This window comes from Prionailurus viverrinus, chromosome E2 (assembly GCF_022837055.1).
Source record: "Prionailurus viverrinus isolate Anna chromosome E2, UM_Priviv_1.0, whole genome shotgun sequence".
NCBI classification, from domain to species: Eukaryota; Metazoa; Chordata; class Mammalia; order Carnivora; family Felidae; genus Prionailurus; species Prionailurus viverrinus.
In genome coordinates, this window is record NC_062575.1 from 18716281 (window position 1) to 18733790 (window position 17510).

The 17510-nt window shown below is 44.4% G+C and overlaps 1 protein-coding gene across 2 annotated transcripts in view; it reads right to left on the reverse strand.

Annotated features, from left to right (window-relative positions):
• Positions 1-17510, reverse strand: part of CDH3 (cadherin 3) — a 47980-nt gene that overhangs the window by 17559 nt on the left and 12911 nt on the right. For both annotated transcript variants that reach the window (XM_047836722.1, XM_047836723.1), the window contains 2 exons: positions 1127-1212; positions 11-136 (listed from right to left, as the gene is read on the reverse strand). In XM_047836722.1, coding sequence (XP_047692678.1) covers positions 11-136; positions 1127-1212 — 212 coding nt within the window. The remainder of the gene's footprint in view (positions 1-10; positions 137-1126; positions 1213-17510) is intronic.

Genomic DNA, 17510 nt, shown 5'->3' on the forward strand with positions numbered 1-17510 from the left:
ACAGTCATACCTGATTGAGCTTCTGGGGGAAGGGACCCTTGCCATTCTCAGAGACGGATATCGGTGGAACCACCCATTCTCTCTTGCGTCTTAGTAAGATACGGTTGGATGGGGAGATCTTCAATGGTTTCCTCTCCTGCAAGGAGAGAAGACCCCTTAACCCACGCAAACAGCTGGAAGATACTCGACATCCTCTCACTTACAGAAGTTAAGGGTGAGGAGGGAGACCTAAATAGGTTTATTGCACAAGACAAATTGAAAAGAATCCTAAGTGTTTATTTACAGAGAACCAATTACATACACTAGAATATATAGTTTAGTATTTTATTTAATAACTTACATAATTAGTATGTACCAGCTTTTGTGTAAAAGTGTAGCAAAATAAAGCCGCATATTCATAGTGGCTTATATATAAACAAAACCTATTTTTAGATGCAGAAAGTGCATACATGTAAATAATATATCTTTTTGCATAAAAGAGAGGAGAAAAAAGTATTTTTAGATCTGTAAATATATAAAATACATAACATATGTTTAATATACATATAGAATATATAAATAAACTTCAAAAGGAAAAATAACTGGTAACAGTGGTTATCTGTGTATTCTCTTGGAAAGGGCATTAGGTAAATGCAGAGAAACAAAAGGAGGTTATTCACTGTGTAACTTTTTAATATTTTAAAATTGTTGAGCCACATGGATATATTAGCTATTCAAAAAATTAAAAGAAAGAAATGAGGCTGAGTGCCTCAGGTCTGTCTTCCCAGAGGCTCATGGGATGTTCATGGGGTCTTGAATCACCTTCCCTTGGGGTTTAGCAAGATGATATGGGAAAGAAGAAAAGGGTGATGGGAAAGGGGCAAAAGGTACTGGGCCATTGTTCACAAGGCAGTTCTTTGCCCCACTGGCCTGACTCTCTGGCGCCCCTAGTGGAAGGGTGCAGGCATTACCCTGCTTAGATCAGTAGCCACGCCCATAGGTGTGGGCAAACTGAGGGCTAACACTGCCTCTTCTGAAGGGGTAACATGGTTCATAACCCAGCAACCTCGAACTCCTGGCCAGCAGCAAGCTGGGCATGCACAGAGAACATCTTCCTTCCTCCTGGCAGGTGCACATGGTGTCTTACCTGGACTGTTCTACCATTCGGCACAGCAAAGTCACCATCAGTGCTAAGCAGGGCTGACTCTTGCCCAGGGCAGTCCACGAAAATCACTGTGGGTAAGACAGAAACAGAGTATTAGGAAGAAGAAGGCTTCTGGAAGCTACCCTAGTGGAAGCAACACCTGACGACAGCCTCCTGACTGGATCAAAGATGGTTTCAAGCCACTGCAGGAGACCTGGCTTTGGTCTCCATTATAATCAAATACAAGTTTCAGATGGGGCTTCCAACTTTGGCCTCAAGAGGGAGGACTACATGGTGGTTTGTGAGCCAAGCTGCTTTCTTTGTTCATGAGACCAAAGAATCAAGACCATATACATTCAACAACATCAGCCCCAGATGGCCTCATGAGACAAAGGGTTGACCTGAGGTCATGGTTGAAGGCAGGAGATTTTCAGCATTTCAGAAGACCATGAGTCCACCTATATCCAATATGCATCCTGCTACACTGCTCCTCACACAGATCATTCTGGACAATCTCCAGCTGTTTCAGTTTGTCATGTTCCCTCTGAACCCCCCTGCTTAGCCACCTTTTAAATAAGCACTCTGAGGTGATAACTACCACTCACTAAGCCAGAGACTGGGCCCATTTCATCCTAAACTACCTTAGCTAAGGTAGGTATTATCTCCTTTTCAAAGGTAAGAAAACTGAGGTTCAGAAGCCCTATCAGCCTGACTCCAAACCATCGGCTAGAGAGTACTTACAACCAATGTTCTTAACCACCGTTCCTTGAAGCCAAAGCAGAAGAGGGTACCTGCTGAGGGAACACATGGGCCCATCAGCACCTGCTCTGGCCGAGACACCAGTCTGCATCGTTTTCCTAGGCTGCAGCACAACGAGGACCACAGGGACAGTGCTGTGCCACAGAGATGTCAGCGTGAGGCTTCCAAATGTCCTTTTTCGAAAAATTGTCCTTTAGTCTCAGATTATGAAGATTGTTGTCCCCCCACCCCCGCCTTCACCATTCCCTCCCTCATTTTTTAAATTATTTGAGAGAGAGAGAGAGCATGGGGGGGGGGAGGGAGGGAAGGAGGAAGGGAGGGAGAGAGGGAGGGAGAGAGAGAATATGAATCCTAAGCAGGCTCTGTGTTGTAAGCATGGAGCTCAATGTGGGGCTCGAACTCACAAACTGAGATCAAGACCTGAGCCAAAACCAACAGTCAATCGTTTAACCCACTGAGCCACCCAAGTACACCTACGATAACTGTTTTTAAAAAAATCCTTCCTTGGGTTGCCTGGGCGGCTCAGTCAGTTAAGCCTCTGACTTTGGCTCAGGTCATGATCTCATGGTTCCTGAGTTTGAGCCCTGCGTCGGGCTCTATGCTGACAGCTCAGAGCCTGCCTTCAGATCCTCTGTCCCCTTCTCTCTGGCCCTCCTCTGCTCGCTCTCTATCTCTCTTCGTTGGGGTGCCTAGTTGGCTTAGTCTGTAGAACATGAGACACTTCATCTCAGTGTTGTGAGTTCGAGCCCCACATTGGCTGTAGAGATTACTTAAAAATAAAATCTTAAAATCTGGGGTGCCTGGCTGGCTCAGTCAGTAGAGCATGTGACTCTTGATGTTGGGGTCATGGGTTCAAGCCCCACATTTGGGGTAGAGATTACTTAAATAAAATCTTTTAAAAACTCCTTCCATAAAATAAGAAAGGGTAATAGATGAGTAAACTACAAAAGTAATGTGAACATGCCAAAGAATTCAAACAGTATATGAGTATAATATAAAAAAGTAGAATTCTAAATTATAAGTATCCAGAATATAAAAACTCCTAAAACTCAACATCAACAAACATTCTAATTAAAGAAAAACAAAAAAAAAACAAAAACAAAAAAAAACGGGGGCGCCTGGGTGGCTCTGTCGGTTAAGCATCCGATGTTGGCTCAGGTCATGATCTCACAGTTCCTGAGTTTGAGCCCCGCATCTGGCTCTGTGCTGACAGCTCAGAGCCTGGAGCCTACTTCAGATTCTGTGTCTCCCTCTCTCTCTCTCTGCTCCTCCCCTGCTCATGCTGTGTGTCTCTGTCTCAAAAATGAATAAACTTAAAAAAAAATTTTTAAAAGAAGAAAAAAGGGGGACAAAACATAAGAGACTCTTAAGTACAGAGAACAGAGTTGCTGGAGGGATTGTGGGTAGGGGGATGGGCTAAATGGGTAAGGAGCATTAGGGGAAACACTAGTTGGGGTGAGCACTGACTGGGTGTTATACATAGGGAATGAATCACTGGAATCTACTCCTGAAATCATTACAGCACTACATGCTAACTAAATTGGAGGTAAATTAAAAAATAACTAAGTAAATAAATAAAAGACAGAAAAAGAAAAAAGCAAAGGACCTGAAAAGACATTGACCTAAAGATATACAAATAACCAATAAGCATATGAAAAGATGCTCAGTATCATTAGTCATTAGGGAAATGCAAATCAGAATCAATTGTGGTACCACTTCACACCTGCTAGGAAAACTATTTTATTTTATTAAAAACAATTTTTTTAATGTTTTATTTTTGAGAGAGAGAGAGAGAGAGTGCAAACGAGGGGAGAGGAAAAGAGGGGTACAGAGGTCCAAAGCAGGCTCTGTGCGACAGAGCCTGACATGGGGCTCGAACCCACCAACGGTGAGATCATGACATAAGCTGAAGCTGGATGCCCTGGGAAAACTTTTTTTTTTTTTTTTTTTTTAAAGAAAAACAAAGTCCTGCCAAGGTGGGAAGAAAATGGAACCCTCCTGTATTGGGAATGCAAAATGGTGTGAAAAAGTTTGGTGGTTCCTCACAAGGTAAACAGAATTACCGTATGATCCACAGTTCTACTTCCAGGGGTTTACCCCAAAGAAGTGAAAGCAGGAATGCACGAAGAAACTTGTACACTGATTTTCATAGCATCATTTTTCACAATAGCTGAAAGGTGCACACCACCCAAGACTCCATCAAGATATGAAGAGATAAACAAAATGTGTTATATACATGCAGTGGAATGCTATTCGGCTTTCAAAAGTAATATAATTCTGATACATGCTACACTATGGGTGAACCTTGCCAACATTAAGCCAGGTGAAATAAGCCAGTCACAAAAGGACAAATACTGTAGAATTCTGTGTATATGAGGTACCTAGAATAGTTAACAGACATAGAAAATAGAATAGAGGTTACCAGGGGCTGGAGAGAGGGACAAATGGGGAGTTGCCATTCAATGAGTGCAGAGTTTCTGCTGGAAGTAATGAAAAAGTTCTGGAGATGGATTATGATGCCAGATGCACAACAGTGTGAATGTGCTTTAACGCCACTGAATTGTTTACTTTAACATGGTTAAAACAGCCAATTTTAGGTCATGGATATTTTACCTCAGTAAGAAAAAACAGCAGAAGTCTGATGTGGGAGTATAAAACGGAATAGTCATTTTGGAGAACTGTTGGGTGGTATTTACCAAAGCTAAATATACACATTCCCCAAGACCCAGCAATTCCCCTTTGCAGTAGAGACCCAACAAAAACACATTCACTGGAAGGCATGTGTTATAATGTTCACAGCAGCACTGTTTCTAATAGTGAAAAACTGGAAATAACCCAAAGGTCCATCAAGGGAGAATGGACAGGAACACTGTAGTATATTCACACAATGAGATCAACCACAAGGACAGACAACAACGTGGATGAACCTTACAAACACACAGCTGAGTAACAGAGGCTAGGTGTAAGAGAGGACACAGGTATGATCACATGGACAGGAGGTTCAAGAACAGGCACAACCAACCTAGGTGAAAGAAGTTAAGACATTGGTCATCTTTTGGAGAGAGGGGGGTCAGTGAATGGAACGGAAAAGAAGGGAGGCTTAAAGGCATACAGAGGTGCCTTCAGCTCCCCAGAGCCCAGGGCAAGCTCCCTAGAACCCAAGAGCCCCACAGAGAGAGGCAGGATCCAGTAGGGGAAGGCTGGAATGTGCCTGTGACAGAGAGAGAAGATGTTTAAAAATCAGATTGCCCTACTGACAAGGTCCCCACTGAGGGGTGGTGGCCTGTGTGTGATATGCTTGGCCAGTAGAGGAAGAAAGTGGGATCTAGGCCTGAGTCAGTTCCAGGAGGCCCTGGAAACCGCGAGACTCTCAGGCCACCTTTCAGGGTGACCCTGACCTTTGCCTCCTGAACACAGCTCAGTAGTCTCAACATCTGAGGAATTTGCTCTAGGGCTAAAAGGCCCAGGAATGAGATGTGGCAAAGGTTAAATCACCTTAATGTAGAGCAACAGTTAAATAATCCATGGATTTACACTCCAGTGTTTACACTCCATGGATTATTTATGCAACTATGCAAAATGGTATTTATAGCCGAGTTTTTAAGTTACCTAGGGAAGTTCTTATGCTATGAAGTGAAACCAAGTAAGCAGAGAGTAAGCAGAATGTAGAAAGACCTATATAATATATGCAACTATGCACATATAAAAAGTTTGGAAGGGGACACCTGGGTGGCTCAAGTCAGTTAAGCCTCCAACTTTGGCTCAGGTCACCATCTCACAGTTCCTGAGTTCAAGCCAGACATCAGGCTGTGTGCTGCCAGCACAGAGTCTACTTCAGATCCTGTCTCCCTCTCCCTCTGCCCCTCCCCCACTCACTCACTCTCAAAGATAAACATTAATATTTTTAAAAATAATAAATAAATAAATAAAATACTGGAAGGAGGGGCACCTGGCTGGCTCATTCGGTAGAGCACGCTACTTTTTTTTTTTTCCTTTTTTATTTTTGAGAAAGAAACAGAGCGTGAGTGGGGGAAGGGCAGAGAGAATGGGAGACACAGAGCCCGATGCGGGGCTGGAACTCAAGAACCACGGGACCATGACCTGGGCCAAAGCCCAACATGTAGCCAACTGAGCCACCCAGGTGCCCCAAGCATGTGACTCTTGATCTGGAGGCTGTGTTTGAGGCCCTCTTAAAAATAAAAAATCTTGGGGCGCCTGGGTGGCGCAGTCGGTTAAGCGTCTGACTTCAGCCAGGTCACGATCTCGCGGTCCGTGAGTTCGAGCCCCGCGTCAGGCTCTGGGCTGATGGCTCAGAACCTGGAGCCTGTTTCTGATTCTGTGTCTCCCTCTCTCTCTGCCCCTCCCCCGTCAATGCTCTCTCTCTGTTCCAAAAAAAATAAATAAACGTTGAAAAAAAAAAATTTTTTTTTAAATAAATAAATAAAAAAATCTTTAAAAAAGACTGGAAGGAAATAAACCTTTCCAATGACTGTGGTTACCAGCAACTACTGTTTACATTTTTCTGTAGATCCATTTTTCTTTTAACATGAATCATCTCCTCCCCCCAACTTCAACTCATATGTTTAAGTCCTAACCCCAACTACCTCCAAATGTGACTGTATTTGGAGACAGGGCCTTTAAAGAGGTGACTAACTTAAAACGATGCCATTAGGGTGGGCCCTAAGCTAGTATGACTATTGTCCTTATAGGAGGAAGGAATATGACCACAGATACAGAGAGAAGACCATGTAAAGACACAGAGAAGACAGCCAACTACAAGCTAAGGAGAGAGGCCTGAAACAAAACCGACCTGGCTGACACCTTACTTTTTGTTAAGACCCTCAACCTGGGTTACTTTGTTACGCTAGCAAACGAACACAGCATACACCATTCTCAGCAGTCAAGAATCCCTGTGCTCCTGAATTCTCCCAACAGTGGACATTTAAATCTTTTTATTTTAAGATTTTATTTTTAAGTAATCTCTACAACCAACAAGGGGCTCAAACTCACAACCGTGAGATCAAGAATTACATGTTCTACAAACCAAGCCAGGCAGGTGCCCCAACAGCTGACATTTAAATACATTTTTTGGGGGGGCGCCTGGGTGGCTCAGTCGGTTAAGCGTCCGACTTCGGCTCACGTCATGATCTTACGGTCTGTGAGTTCGAGCCCGCGTTGGGGTCTGTGCTGACAGCTCAGAGCCTGGAGCCCATTTCAGATTCTGTGTCTCCCTCTCTCTCTGCCCTTCCCCTGTTCATACTCTGTCTCTCTCTATCTCAAAAATACATAAATGTTAAAAATAAATTTTTTTTTTTAAATACCTTTTTTTTTTAGGAGAAAAAAAAAAATGCTGAGCATGGAGCTTGACATGGGGCTTGATCCCACAACTCTGGGATCACCACCTGAGCCAAAATCAAGAGTCAGACGCTTAACTGACTGAGCCACCCCTTAATACTTATTAATACAGGCACCCCTTAATACTTACTTAATACTTACTTAATACAGGCACCCCTTAAATACTTATTTAATCTTCACCAAGCACTCTATGAAATAGATTTAATGTCTATTTTCTAGAATGGAAAACCGAGAGGTTAAATGAATTCACTGAAGTTACATAGCTAGGAAATAGAGGAGCTAGAAGTGGTATCCACATCTGTCACAGCCTGTCATTTTCTTACCCACTAAGGTTAATCTTTCTGATACACCCAAGACTTAATTAATATCTTTTCCCTACTTCCCATTACCTCTTCTCCTCCAACTACTGAAATAGCAGACTCTGATTTCTGGATGCCCAATGAGGCAGTGTGAGATTTGGAATAAAGCACTAGACTTGGAAGAAGTAACAGCACTTCTCTTACAGTGTTGATGTGAGGACTGAATGAGAACACCAGTAAAGGGCTGACAGAATAGGATGCATCGGGTCAGGGTCTGCTGTTGATGCAGTTAATGGACACAGAGACCCCTGTAGGCATTGACATGAACTTGCTTGGTGCTCCTGGGTAAGGCACTTGAATTCTCCGGGTCTCACAATCAATCGTTAGCTGAAGCTTTGAACCTGAGGCCTGGTTTCCCTTGGTTTGAAAGGAGAAATGCATGCTATTAGAGTTACTCAAGAATAGTATGGGGGCACCTAAGTGGCTCAGCTGGTTAAGCATCTGACTCTTGATATTGGTTCAGGTCATGATCTTACGGTACTAGGATCAAGTCCCATGTTGGGCTCTGTGCTGGCAGCACAGTCTGCTTAGGATTCTCTCCCCCTCTCTCAAAATAAATAAACTTAAAAAAAAAAAAAAAATAGCAGTAGGACCAAACATATTTGCTCCTTGATGTAATAAGAGTAAGAAAAGCTTAAAAGGAATACCTAAACCTCCTTAGGTGATTCAGCACTCCTGCAGGTGCTTTAAAGATGCATACAAAGATCCCACAAAACTGTCAGTTGGAAACATCATTATGTTCATGCAGAAGCTGAAGCAACTTATTAGGAATTTATGTTTTCTCATTTGGAAGATGGAAATTAGACTTCACAGAGCCATCTTCAACACCAAATAAGATAGGGCTCAGGTCATCAAGGTTCTTGAGTTCAAGCCCCACATCGGGCTCTCTGCTGTCAGCATGGAGCCCGCTTTGGATCCTCTGTCTCCCTCCCTCCCTCTCTCTCTCTCTCTCTCTCTCTCTCTCTCTCTACCCCTCCCAAGTTTGCACTCTCTTAAATAAACATTTAAGATAAATGTCTAGGGGCGCCTGGGTGGCTCAGTCGGTTGGGCATCTGACTTCGGCTCAGGTCAGGATCTCACAGTCTGTGAGTTCGAGCCCCACGTCGGGCTCTGTGCTGACAGCTCAGAGCCTGGAGCCTACTTCAGATTCTGGGTCACACTCTCTCTCTGCCCCTCCGCTCCTCATGCTCTGTCTCTGTCTCAAAAATAAAATAAAAAAACATTTTAAAAAAATCTTTATAAAAGTCTAAACTACAAATTTGTAAGCCCCAAAAGCTTACATGGATTCTTATGGCACATGAGGAAACTGAGGTTCAGAACTGAGATGATAGCCCAAGGTTACACAACTAGTGAGCGGAAGTGGAGTTAGAACCCAGGGTAGTCAGATTCTAAAGCCAGGTTCCTCTTGTTCATTCAAGAGCTAGTTGAGCGCTTCCTCTGTGCTCCATTTTCTTCTAGAAACTAGGGATGCATTGGGGAACAACTATCTATCCTCAAATATCTTTACTTAAAAATTTTTTTCAGGGGCGCCTGGGTGGCGCAGTCGGTTAAGCGTCCGACTTCAGCCAGGTCACGATCTCGCGGTCCGGGAGTTCGAGCCCCGCGTCAGGCTCTGGGCTGATGGCTCGGAGCCTGGAGCCTGTTTCCGATTCTGTGTCTCCCTCTCTCTCTGCCCCTCCCCCGTTCATGCTCTGTCTCTCTCTGTCCCAAAAATAAATAAACGTTGAAAAAAAAAAATTAAAAAATAAATAAATAAAATAAAAAATTTTTTCAAATGTTTGTTTATTTGAGAGAGCAAGAAAGTGAGCATGAGCGGGGAAGGGGCAGAGAAAGAGAGAGAGGGAGACAGAAAATCCCAAGCAGGCTCTGTGCTATCAGCGCAGAGCCCGACTCAGGGCTCCATCAAACAAACCATGAGATCCTGACCTGAGCTGAAATCAAGAGTTAGACACTTAACTGACTGAGCTACCCAGGCACCCCTCAAGTACCTTCAATAAGTACAGGATACTGCCTCCTGTCCAAAATCAACTTTTTCAGCTACTTACCAAACTAATTAACAATGCATTGACTGTAATAGCAAAACTCCAGACAATCCAAATGCCCATCAATAAGAGATTAACTTTATGTTATAACGACATCTATATAAGAGAACACCATGCAGCAACAAAAAAAAGCTATAAATGAGGAGCAATCTCCTACGTATTATATGGAAAGCTTTCTAAGACATACAATTAATTTAAAAAAGAGATACAGATCAATGTAGTCTTTGCTAATTTGCTAACATTTGTATTTTTAATTTTGTTTGAAAATACCTTTGAAGGTAACCCCCAAACTGGGTTTATAGGTGGAAAAAACAGCAGGTAAGGAACAGATATGAGTTTTTCTGTACACTATTCTGAATTCTGACCTGCATGAATGCAGTAGTTATTCAAACACTGATAAAAAAAAAAAAAAAATCAAGTCACTTTTCCCATTCATATTTTTTTAATGTTTATTTTTGAGAGACAGAGAGAAATAGAACGAGTGCAAACAGGGGAGGGGCAGAGAGAGAGACAGAGAGAGAAAATCCAAAGCAGGCTCCAGGCTCTGCTGTCATCACAGAGCCCGATGCAGGGCTTGAACTCATGGACCATGAGATCATGACCTGGGTTGAAGTCAGACACTTAACTGACTGAGCCACCCTGGTGCCCCTCCCATTCATTAAAAAAAAGTATATATATATATATATTTTTTTTAATATATATTTTTATTTATTTTATTTTACTTTATTTATACATATTTAAAAAAATATATATATGTATATATATATTTTTTTTTTTTTGGAGAGAGAGCACACACGCTTGCACAAGAGGGGTAGGGGCAGAGAAAGAGGGGGGCGGAGAATCCAAAGCAGTCTCTGCTGACAGCAGTGAGCCTGATGTGGGGCTTGAACTCATGAATCGTGAGATCATGACCTGAACCAAAGTAGATTAACCTACTGAGCCACCCAGGTGCCCTGCACTTTTCCCATTCTTAAAACAGGCTTCTTCCTAAGGTTAGGTCTTCAGCTAGCAGAGCGCTGGCCAGGTATGTCTGTCAGCTGTTTCCCTTAACCAGAGACTATCAGCCTTTCCAATCCTCTCCTATCAGGTTGTCCAGCCAACAGCTAATGGACTGACTCCCCCATAAGAAGCCTTAATCCTCCCACTCTAAAAGTTGCCAGGAACCCAGAAACCCTCTCCTTGTTTTCTACCAAATCTGCCCTGCCCTCCAAAATGTACAATACACTTCAGTGTCCTGTGTGCTGGCACATTTCCATTATCATATGGTTCCAAATATTTATAGTTGGGCTGTCCTATTGTTAGAGAGGACAGTGCAACAATCAAGAAGTCAACAGCGATGCACTCCAAGTGTACGTGCCTCCCACTCAGGCTGCATATTCCAGTTGCGTCAGAGGGCCTGGCCCCATCAGCTCTAACCTGCATTCAGTTAGATACAGAGCACATCAAGGGGCATGATTCAGGCAGGCAGGAACAAGCTTCAACCCACTCTGCCGGAGACACCCGGCTAAGTGTTTTCCTATCCAAATCCTCAGAAAATAACCTGCAAGGTGGCTATTACTGCCCCCATTCTCACAAGTCAGGAAACAAGAGGCTGCCTGAAATTGAAGTGCCTTAGGAAGCCGCTTCAGAAGGATCTGAGGCCCCACAGCTAGGAAGCAGTAGGACCAGATTTCAAATCCTAAAGGCAAGTAAATGATGTGGGATTTCAAGTCCAAAAGACTTGGGCTCAAATTCATATTGCGTGGGGTGCCTGGGTGGCTCAGTCGGTTAAGCGTCCAACTTTAGCTCAGGGCATGATCTCACGGTCCGTGGGTTCAAGCCCCGTGTCGGGCTCTGTGCCGACAGCTCGGAGCCTGGAGCCTGCTTTGGATTCTGTGTCTCCCTCTCTCTCTGCCCCTCCCCTGCTCATGCTCTGTCTCTCTCTGTCTCAAAAATAAATAAAAACACTAAAAAAAAAATAAAAATAAAAAAAATTCATATTGTGTGAGCATATGGAAGTGGTTTCCTCATCTAAAAATGGAGATGCGACTACCTAACTCATAAGATTTTGGGGAGGATTACGTAAGACAATGTTTGTAAAGCACTGAGCACTATGTCTGACCCACAGCAAGCCCTCAATAAAAGGCACCTCTAGCTTACTCACAACTAATCGAGGTTTCTGATTCCAACTCTGAGTCTCTCCCTACACCACAGAGAAACCATCAGCTACAGCCAAATGCTTTACCTGAGGGATGAAGCACCAAAGCAAGGAGGAGATACACAGGACGAAAGAGCCTAAGAGGGAGCTGGCTTGGTCTGCATTTGGAAAGGACTGTGTTGCAGGGGTGCTCCGTGGTTTATCAGGGACCTCAACAGACAAGTTCAACTGCCCAGGGAAACTTGCAGAGGCACCTGTAGGAACATGAACAGTTTTTTTCTGCAAGCCATGAGTCACAGAAAGGCTGGTAAATGGTAAGCCCTGGGGGAGATCGTTACAACTTCCTCCCAGATGTTCCTGGCACCACTGGCTTGTATTACTGGTTTCAAAAGGTAATTGATCTGAAACCAGGTCTCATCATCACTCATCCCCTTCTACCCCACCTTGTAACAGCTAGTGAAGTAAGCTGATTCCCATTCCTGACTGCAGCCTAGCTCCCCAAGGCCACACATCTTGGCCAAGTCATGGGAGCATGAATGGACTTGTGTCAGACTCTTTCTGGGGAAAGCTGGTGAGCACTGATGAGCACATGGGGCAACAGTTCAGATCCTAATACTGGAAAAGACACCTAAACACAGCTCTCCCACACCCACCTGGGACCTTAAAGTCATGTGACCGCTTTAGACTCAAGAGATTCTGAATCACAAAGTCAATGAACCTGATGGAGAGTTCAGTATTTCTACCAATATAAATTGATAGCTTTCAGCCCTGAGCTTAAGTACACAATTCCTAGAATATTGTTGGGGAAGGGATTAGAAACTTGAGACTGCTTCCCGACAAATAGTTAAAAAATCAGAGCTCTGTGTATCTGCACTAGATAGAAAGACATCCAAGGGAACCAGGAGTCTCTGGCCTGTGCTCAAAGCTCCTGTCTAAAGACCATCCTACCAAGCCCAGCCTCAGACCCTGAACTGGCACCACTATACAAGCTGGTCAAGAAGAACAGTTGAGTCCCTTGGGGTAAAAGAGCTGTTGAAAAAAAGAAAGCTTTTTTCTTAATATTTATTTTACGTAATTTTTCTAATGTTTATTTTTGAGAGACAGAGCGAGAGAGACACAGTACGAGCAAGGGAGGGGCAGAGAAAGAGGGAGACACAGAATCTGAAGCAGGCTCCAGGCCTTGAGCTGTCAGCGCAGAGCCTGAACCGGGGCTTGAACCCATGAACTGTGAGATCATGACCTGAGCTGAAGTCAGATGCTTAACCGGCTGAGCCACTCAGGTGCTCTTTCAAAAGAAAGCTTTTAAAGTAGACTTCTAGGAACTGATGGACTGGGCTGAGAATTCATCCCAGGCCAGCTTTTAGGTCGAATTGCCTAGACACCTCCAAACTGCCAAGGGAACACCCTTGAAGGGCAGGTAATTGTCTTCTCAGCCATGACACATAGGTACCATATTGTCCCAAAGTTCAACCTTACAGGGTGTTCTGAAAAAATAAAACCACCCATCTCTCGGGAAATAAAATGTCCTTCAAGTGATCAATCTTGGCCAGTTTCCTGCTGATCTTTGGGCATTTTGACTAGAATGGAAGGGTAATATCAGTTTTAAAGTATTGCAGCCCAAAGGAAGCTTGTGGGGGATGGAAGAAAGATAATCAAGTCTCCATTCTGGCTTGGCTTAGGGATAGACCTAGCTCATAAAGCAAAAATGTGCTCATAGCTATCACTGCTTTCTGGGGTAAGTATGCAAAATTGCTTGAAAAAAAGATTCTGGCATTTTCCTGAGTAAAACTACATATAGAAAAAAGTTCACTAAGAAATACAAAAGAACAAGTGTTGTGGAATACTTTGGAAACAGGTGCTGCTATATACTATTAGGGAGGAGGGGAGTGTAAATTGGCACAACCTTTTTGCCAATTAAGAAGCCTTAAACAAGCCCTTTGGCCCAGGAATTGTGCCAGAAAGCATCCCAGACAGGACAAAACCATACCTGCAATTATGTCCATAACTGTTGCTCAAATTGTAAAAAAAAAAAAAAAAAAAAAAAATTAGGGGCACCTGGGTGGCTCAGTCGGTTGGGCGTCCGACCTCAGCTCAAGTCATGATCTCACGCCCTGTGAGTTCAAGCCCAGCATCAGGCTCTGTGCTGACAGCTCAGAGCCTGGAGCCTGCTTCGAATTCTGAGTCTCCCTCTCTCTGTCCCTCCCCTGCTCATGCTCTCTCCCTCCCTCTCTCTCAGAAATAAACATTAAAAAAAAAAATTGTAAAAAAATAAGTCAGTCTCAACCACTTAACATTCAACAGAATAAGTATGTGTGCCACTGCCACTCAAAGGTCACACCTACAGCATTCAATGTCATAAAAGAAAACCTATGGGCGGGGGGCTGGGGGGTAGCTGCTGGGTGGCAGTCAGTTAAACATTGGACTTCGGCTCAGGTTGTGATCTCACAATTTGTGAGTTCAAGCCCTGCAGAGGGCTCACTGCTGTCAGCGCAGGGCCTGCTTCGGATCCTCCGTCTGCCTCTCTCTCTGCCCCTCCCTGATTTGCACTCTCTCACGGTCTCTCAAAAGTAAATAAACATTTTTTAAAAAGTTAAAAAGAAAGGGGGCGCCTGGGTGGCTCAGTCAGTTAAGTGTCCGACTTCGGCTCAGGTCATGATCTCACAGTGCGTGGGTTCAAGCCCCGCGTCGGGCTCTGTGCGGACAGCTCAGAGCATGGAGCCTGCCTTGGATTCTGTGTCTCCCTCTCTCTCTGCCCCTCCCCTGCTCACACTCTGTCTTTCTCTCTCTCAAAAATAAATAAACAAAAAACTTTTTTTAACTTAAAAAGAAAGAAAGAAAGAGGGAAAGAAGGAAAGAAAAAAAGAAAGAAAACCTATAGGGTGCCTGGCTGGCTTAGTAAGAAGTGAGTGCAACTCTTGATCTTGGGCTCTTGAGTTCGAGCCCCCCACATTGGGTGTAGAGATTACTTAAATTAATAAATAAAAACTTTTTTTAAATTTTTTTATTTAAAAAAAGATTTTTTTTTTAACGTTTATTTATTTCTGAGACAGGGAGACAGAGCATGAACGGGGGAGGGTCAGAGAGAGGGAGACACAGAATCTGAAACAGGCTCCAGGCTCTGAGCTGTCAGCACAGAGCCCGACGCAGGGGTCGAACTCACGGACCGTGAGATCATGACCTGAGCCGAAGTCAGCCGCTCAACCGACTGAGCCACCCACGTGCCCCAATAAAAACTTTTTTTTAAAAAAGAGCATTTATTAAAGAAAAACTGCTCTGCTCAGAAAAAAAAAAAAAAAACAGGTCACAAAACAGCTATCTATTTATGTTTATTTTATTATTATTATTTTTTAATGTTTTATTTATTTTTGAGACAGGGAGAGACAGAGCATGAACAGGGGAGGGTCAGAGAGAGGGAGACACAGAATCTGAAACAGGCTCCAGGCTCTGAGCTGTCAGCACAGAGCCTGACACGGGGCTCGAATTCATGGACCACGCGATCATGACCTGAGTGAAGTCGGCTGCTCAACCGACTGAGCCACCCAGGCGCCCCTATGTTTATTTATTTTTAGTAATCTCTACACCCAACATAGGGCTCAAACTCACAACTCTGAGATCAAGAGTCCTATGCTCTTCCAAATGAGCCAGCCAGGTGCCCCACAATGCAGTCATTCATAGTTTGACAATTACAAAATATTAGTATTTTTTTTTAATTTTTTTTAACGTTTATTTATTTTTTGAGACAGAGAGAGACAGAGTATGAATGGGGGAGGGTCAGAGAGAGAGGGAGACACAGAATCTCAAACAGGCTCCAGGCTCTGAGCTGTCAGCACAGAGGCTGACGCGGGGCTCGAACTCATGGACCGCACGGACCGCGAGATCATGACCTGAGCCGAAGTCGGACGCTTAACCGACTGAGCCACCCAGGCGCCCCAAAATATTAGTATTTTTATACCTGTAAAAGAGAGCAGAGAGATGGGGGAAGAAAAGACACAGAAAGAGAATGGGGCTGAGTCTTGGCACCAGTAAGGTGGCCCAGCTATCCCCAGAACCAACAATCCCAGAAGCAAAATAAACCAAGATGGCAGAGGGTGAGCAAGACCTAACTTAAGGCACTTACATGGGGTCAAGGGAGCAGCTGCAAAGGAAGCTGGGAGTGGGTGGGGAGAGTCCATAAGGCATGCTGGGAAGCCAAGGGGCTCCAGGGGTCCCCAAGGCCATCCTCAGGACCTAGACTCTCCTTCCAAAAGCTGAGAGCAGAGCTAGCCAACTTGCTGTTATAGAGGTGTTCCTGATGATTCATCACTACCAGATCACCATTTTAGGGCACGCCAAGGAATCAAGTACTGTGCTCGAGTGGAAGCACTCGGTGGAAAGCGGCTACAGGGGCAGCAGGGGCTTTGCATAGACAGCCAGCTCCTGGACGACAGCGTGACCCTGGCAGAGTGTTGCCATACCTGGCAGATGGCCCCCTCAACACACCGCTCATCTTGGACCTGGGTTTTCCAGCAGATGGGGCCAATGGAGCTCTAGAGGCCCTCAGCATGGAGCCTTCTCCTACCCACCGAAGTAGAAGATGAAGCTGGATTGCTAGGGAAGTGGGACTGGAGGGTGAAGTGTAGGGCAGTGAAGGAGTGGAGTGGAACTCAGGCCTTTTCCCTCAGATCAGGCATCAGTGAACACTTGGTTAGGGAAACGGACCTGGAAGATCTATTGAAAATGTTCATTTGATGGGGTGCCTGGGTGGCTCAGTCGGTTGAGCGTCTGACTTCGGCTCAGGTCACGATCTCACGGTCCGTGAGTTCCAGCCCCACGTTGGGCTCTGTGCTGATGGCTCAGAGCCTGGAGCCTGTTTCAGATTCTGTCTCCCTCTGTCTCTGACTCTCCCCCATTCATGCTCTGTCTCTGTCTCAAAAACAAATAAACGTTTAAAAAAAAAATTTAAAAAAAAGAAAAAGAAAATGTTCATTTGAAACAACAAAGGTCCTTTATGGATGGTGGGCTTCCATTTTGCTTATCTTCCAGTTTTCCATAGTTAAACATGTTTTTGATTTCTTATCAGAATGAGACGTTGTGATTCCCCCCTCTCCTGACTAGAAAAGTTGTATGGTAACCCCATATTGTTGAGGAGAAAACAGTTCTTTCTAGCAACTCTCTGTCTAGCAAACAGTTCTGTCTAGCAACTCTTTGTCTCTCTGTTGAAAATTCTGCAAAGAGCTCCATTATTCAGGTTCCTCCTTACCCTTGGGAGCCGGGGGTCCTCCCTTATAATCTGCAGAGAGAAACCCAAGATGGGCTGTACTCCACAGCACCCTGGAGTTTGGGATAGGGCTGAGTCAGAATTAAGCATAAAGTGTGCTGTCTGGCTTAATGATTCCCACCCTCAACAACAATACCAGAACGGGGATCCTAGCTATCACTTTGGGACATCTGGGATAGCAATTAAGGGTCTGGTAGCTAAAAGCATTGGTTCCCAATCATAGCTGAATGGTTCACCTGGAGAATTTTTGAAAATCCAGATCCCCTACTTCTAGCCCATCCATCACTTCTTCTGAATCATCTGGAGGTAATCTTGGGAAGGCAGTTTATTGGTTTTTAAAAGTTCCTGGGGGTGCCTAGGGAGCTCAGTCAGTTAAGCATCTGACTTGGCTCAGTTCATGATCTCGCAGTCGATGAGTCCAAGCCCTGCATCAGGCTCTGTGCTGATAGCTCAGAGCCTGGAGCCGGCTTCAGATTCT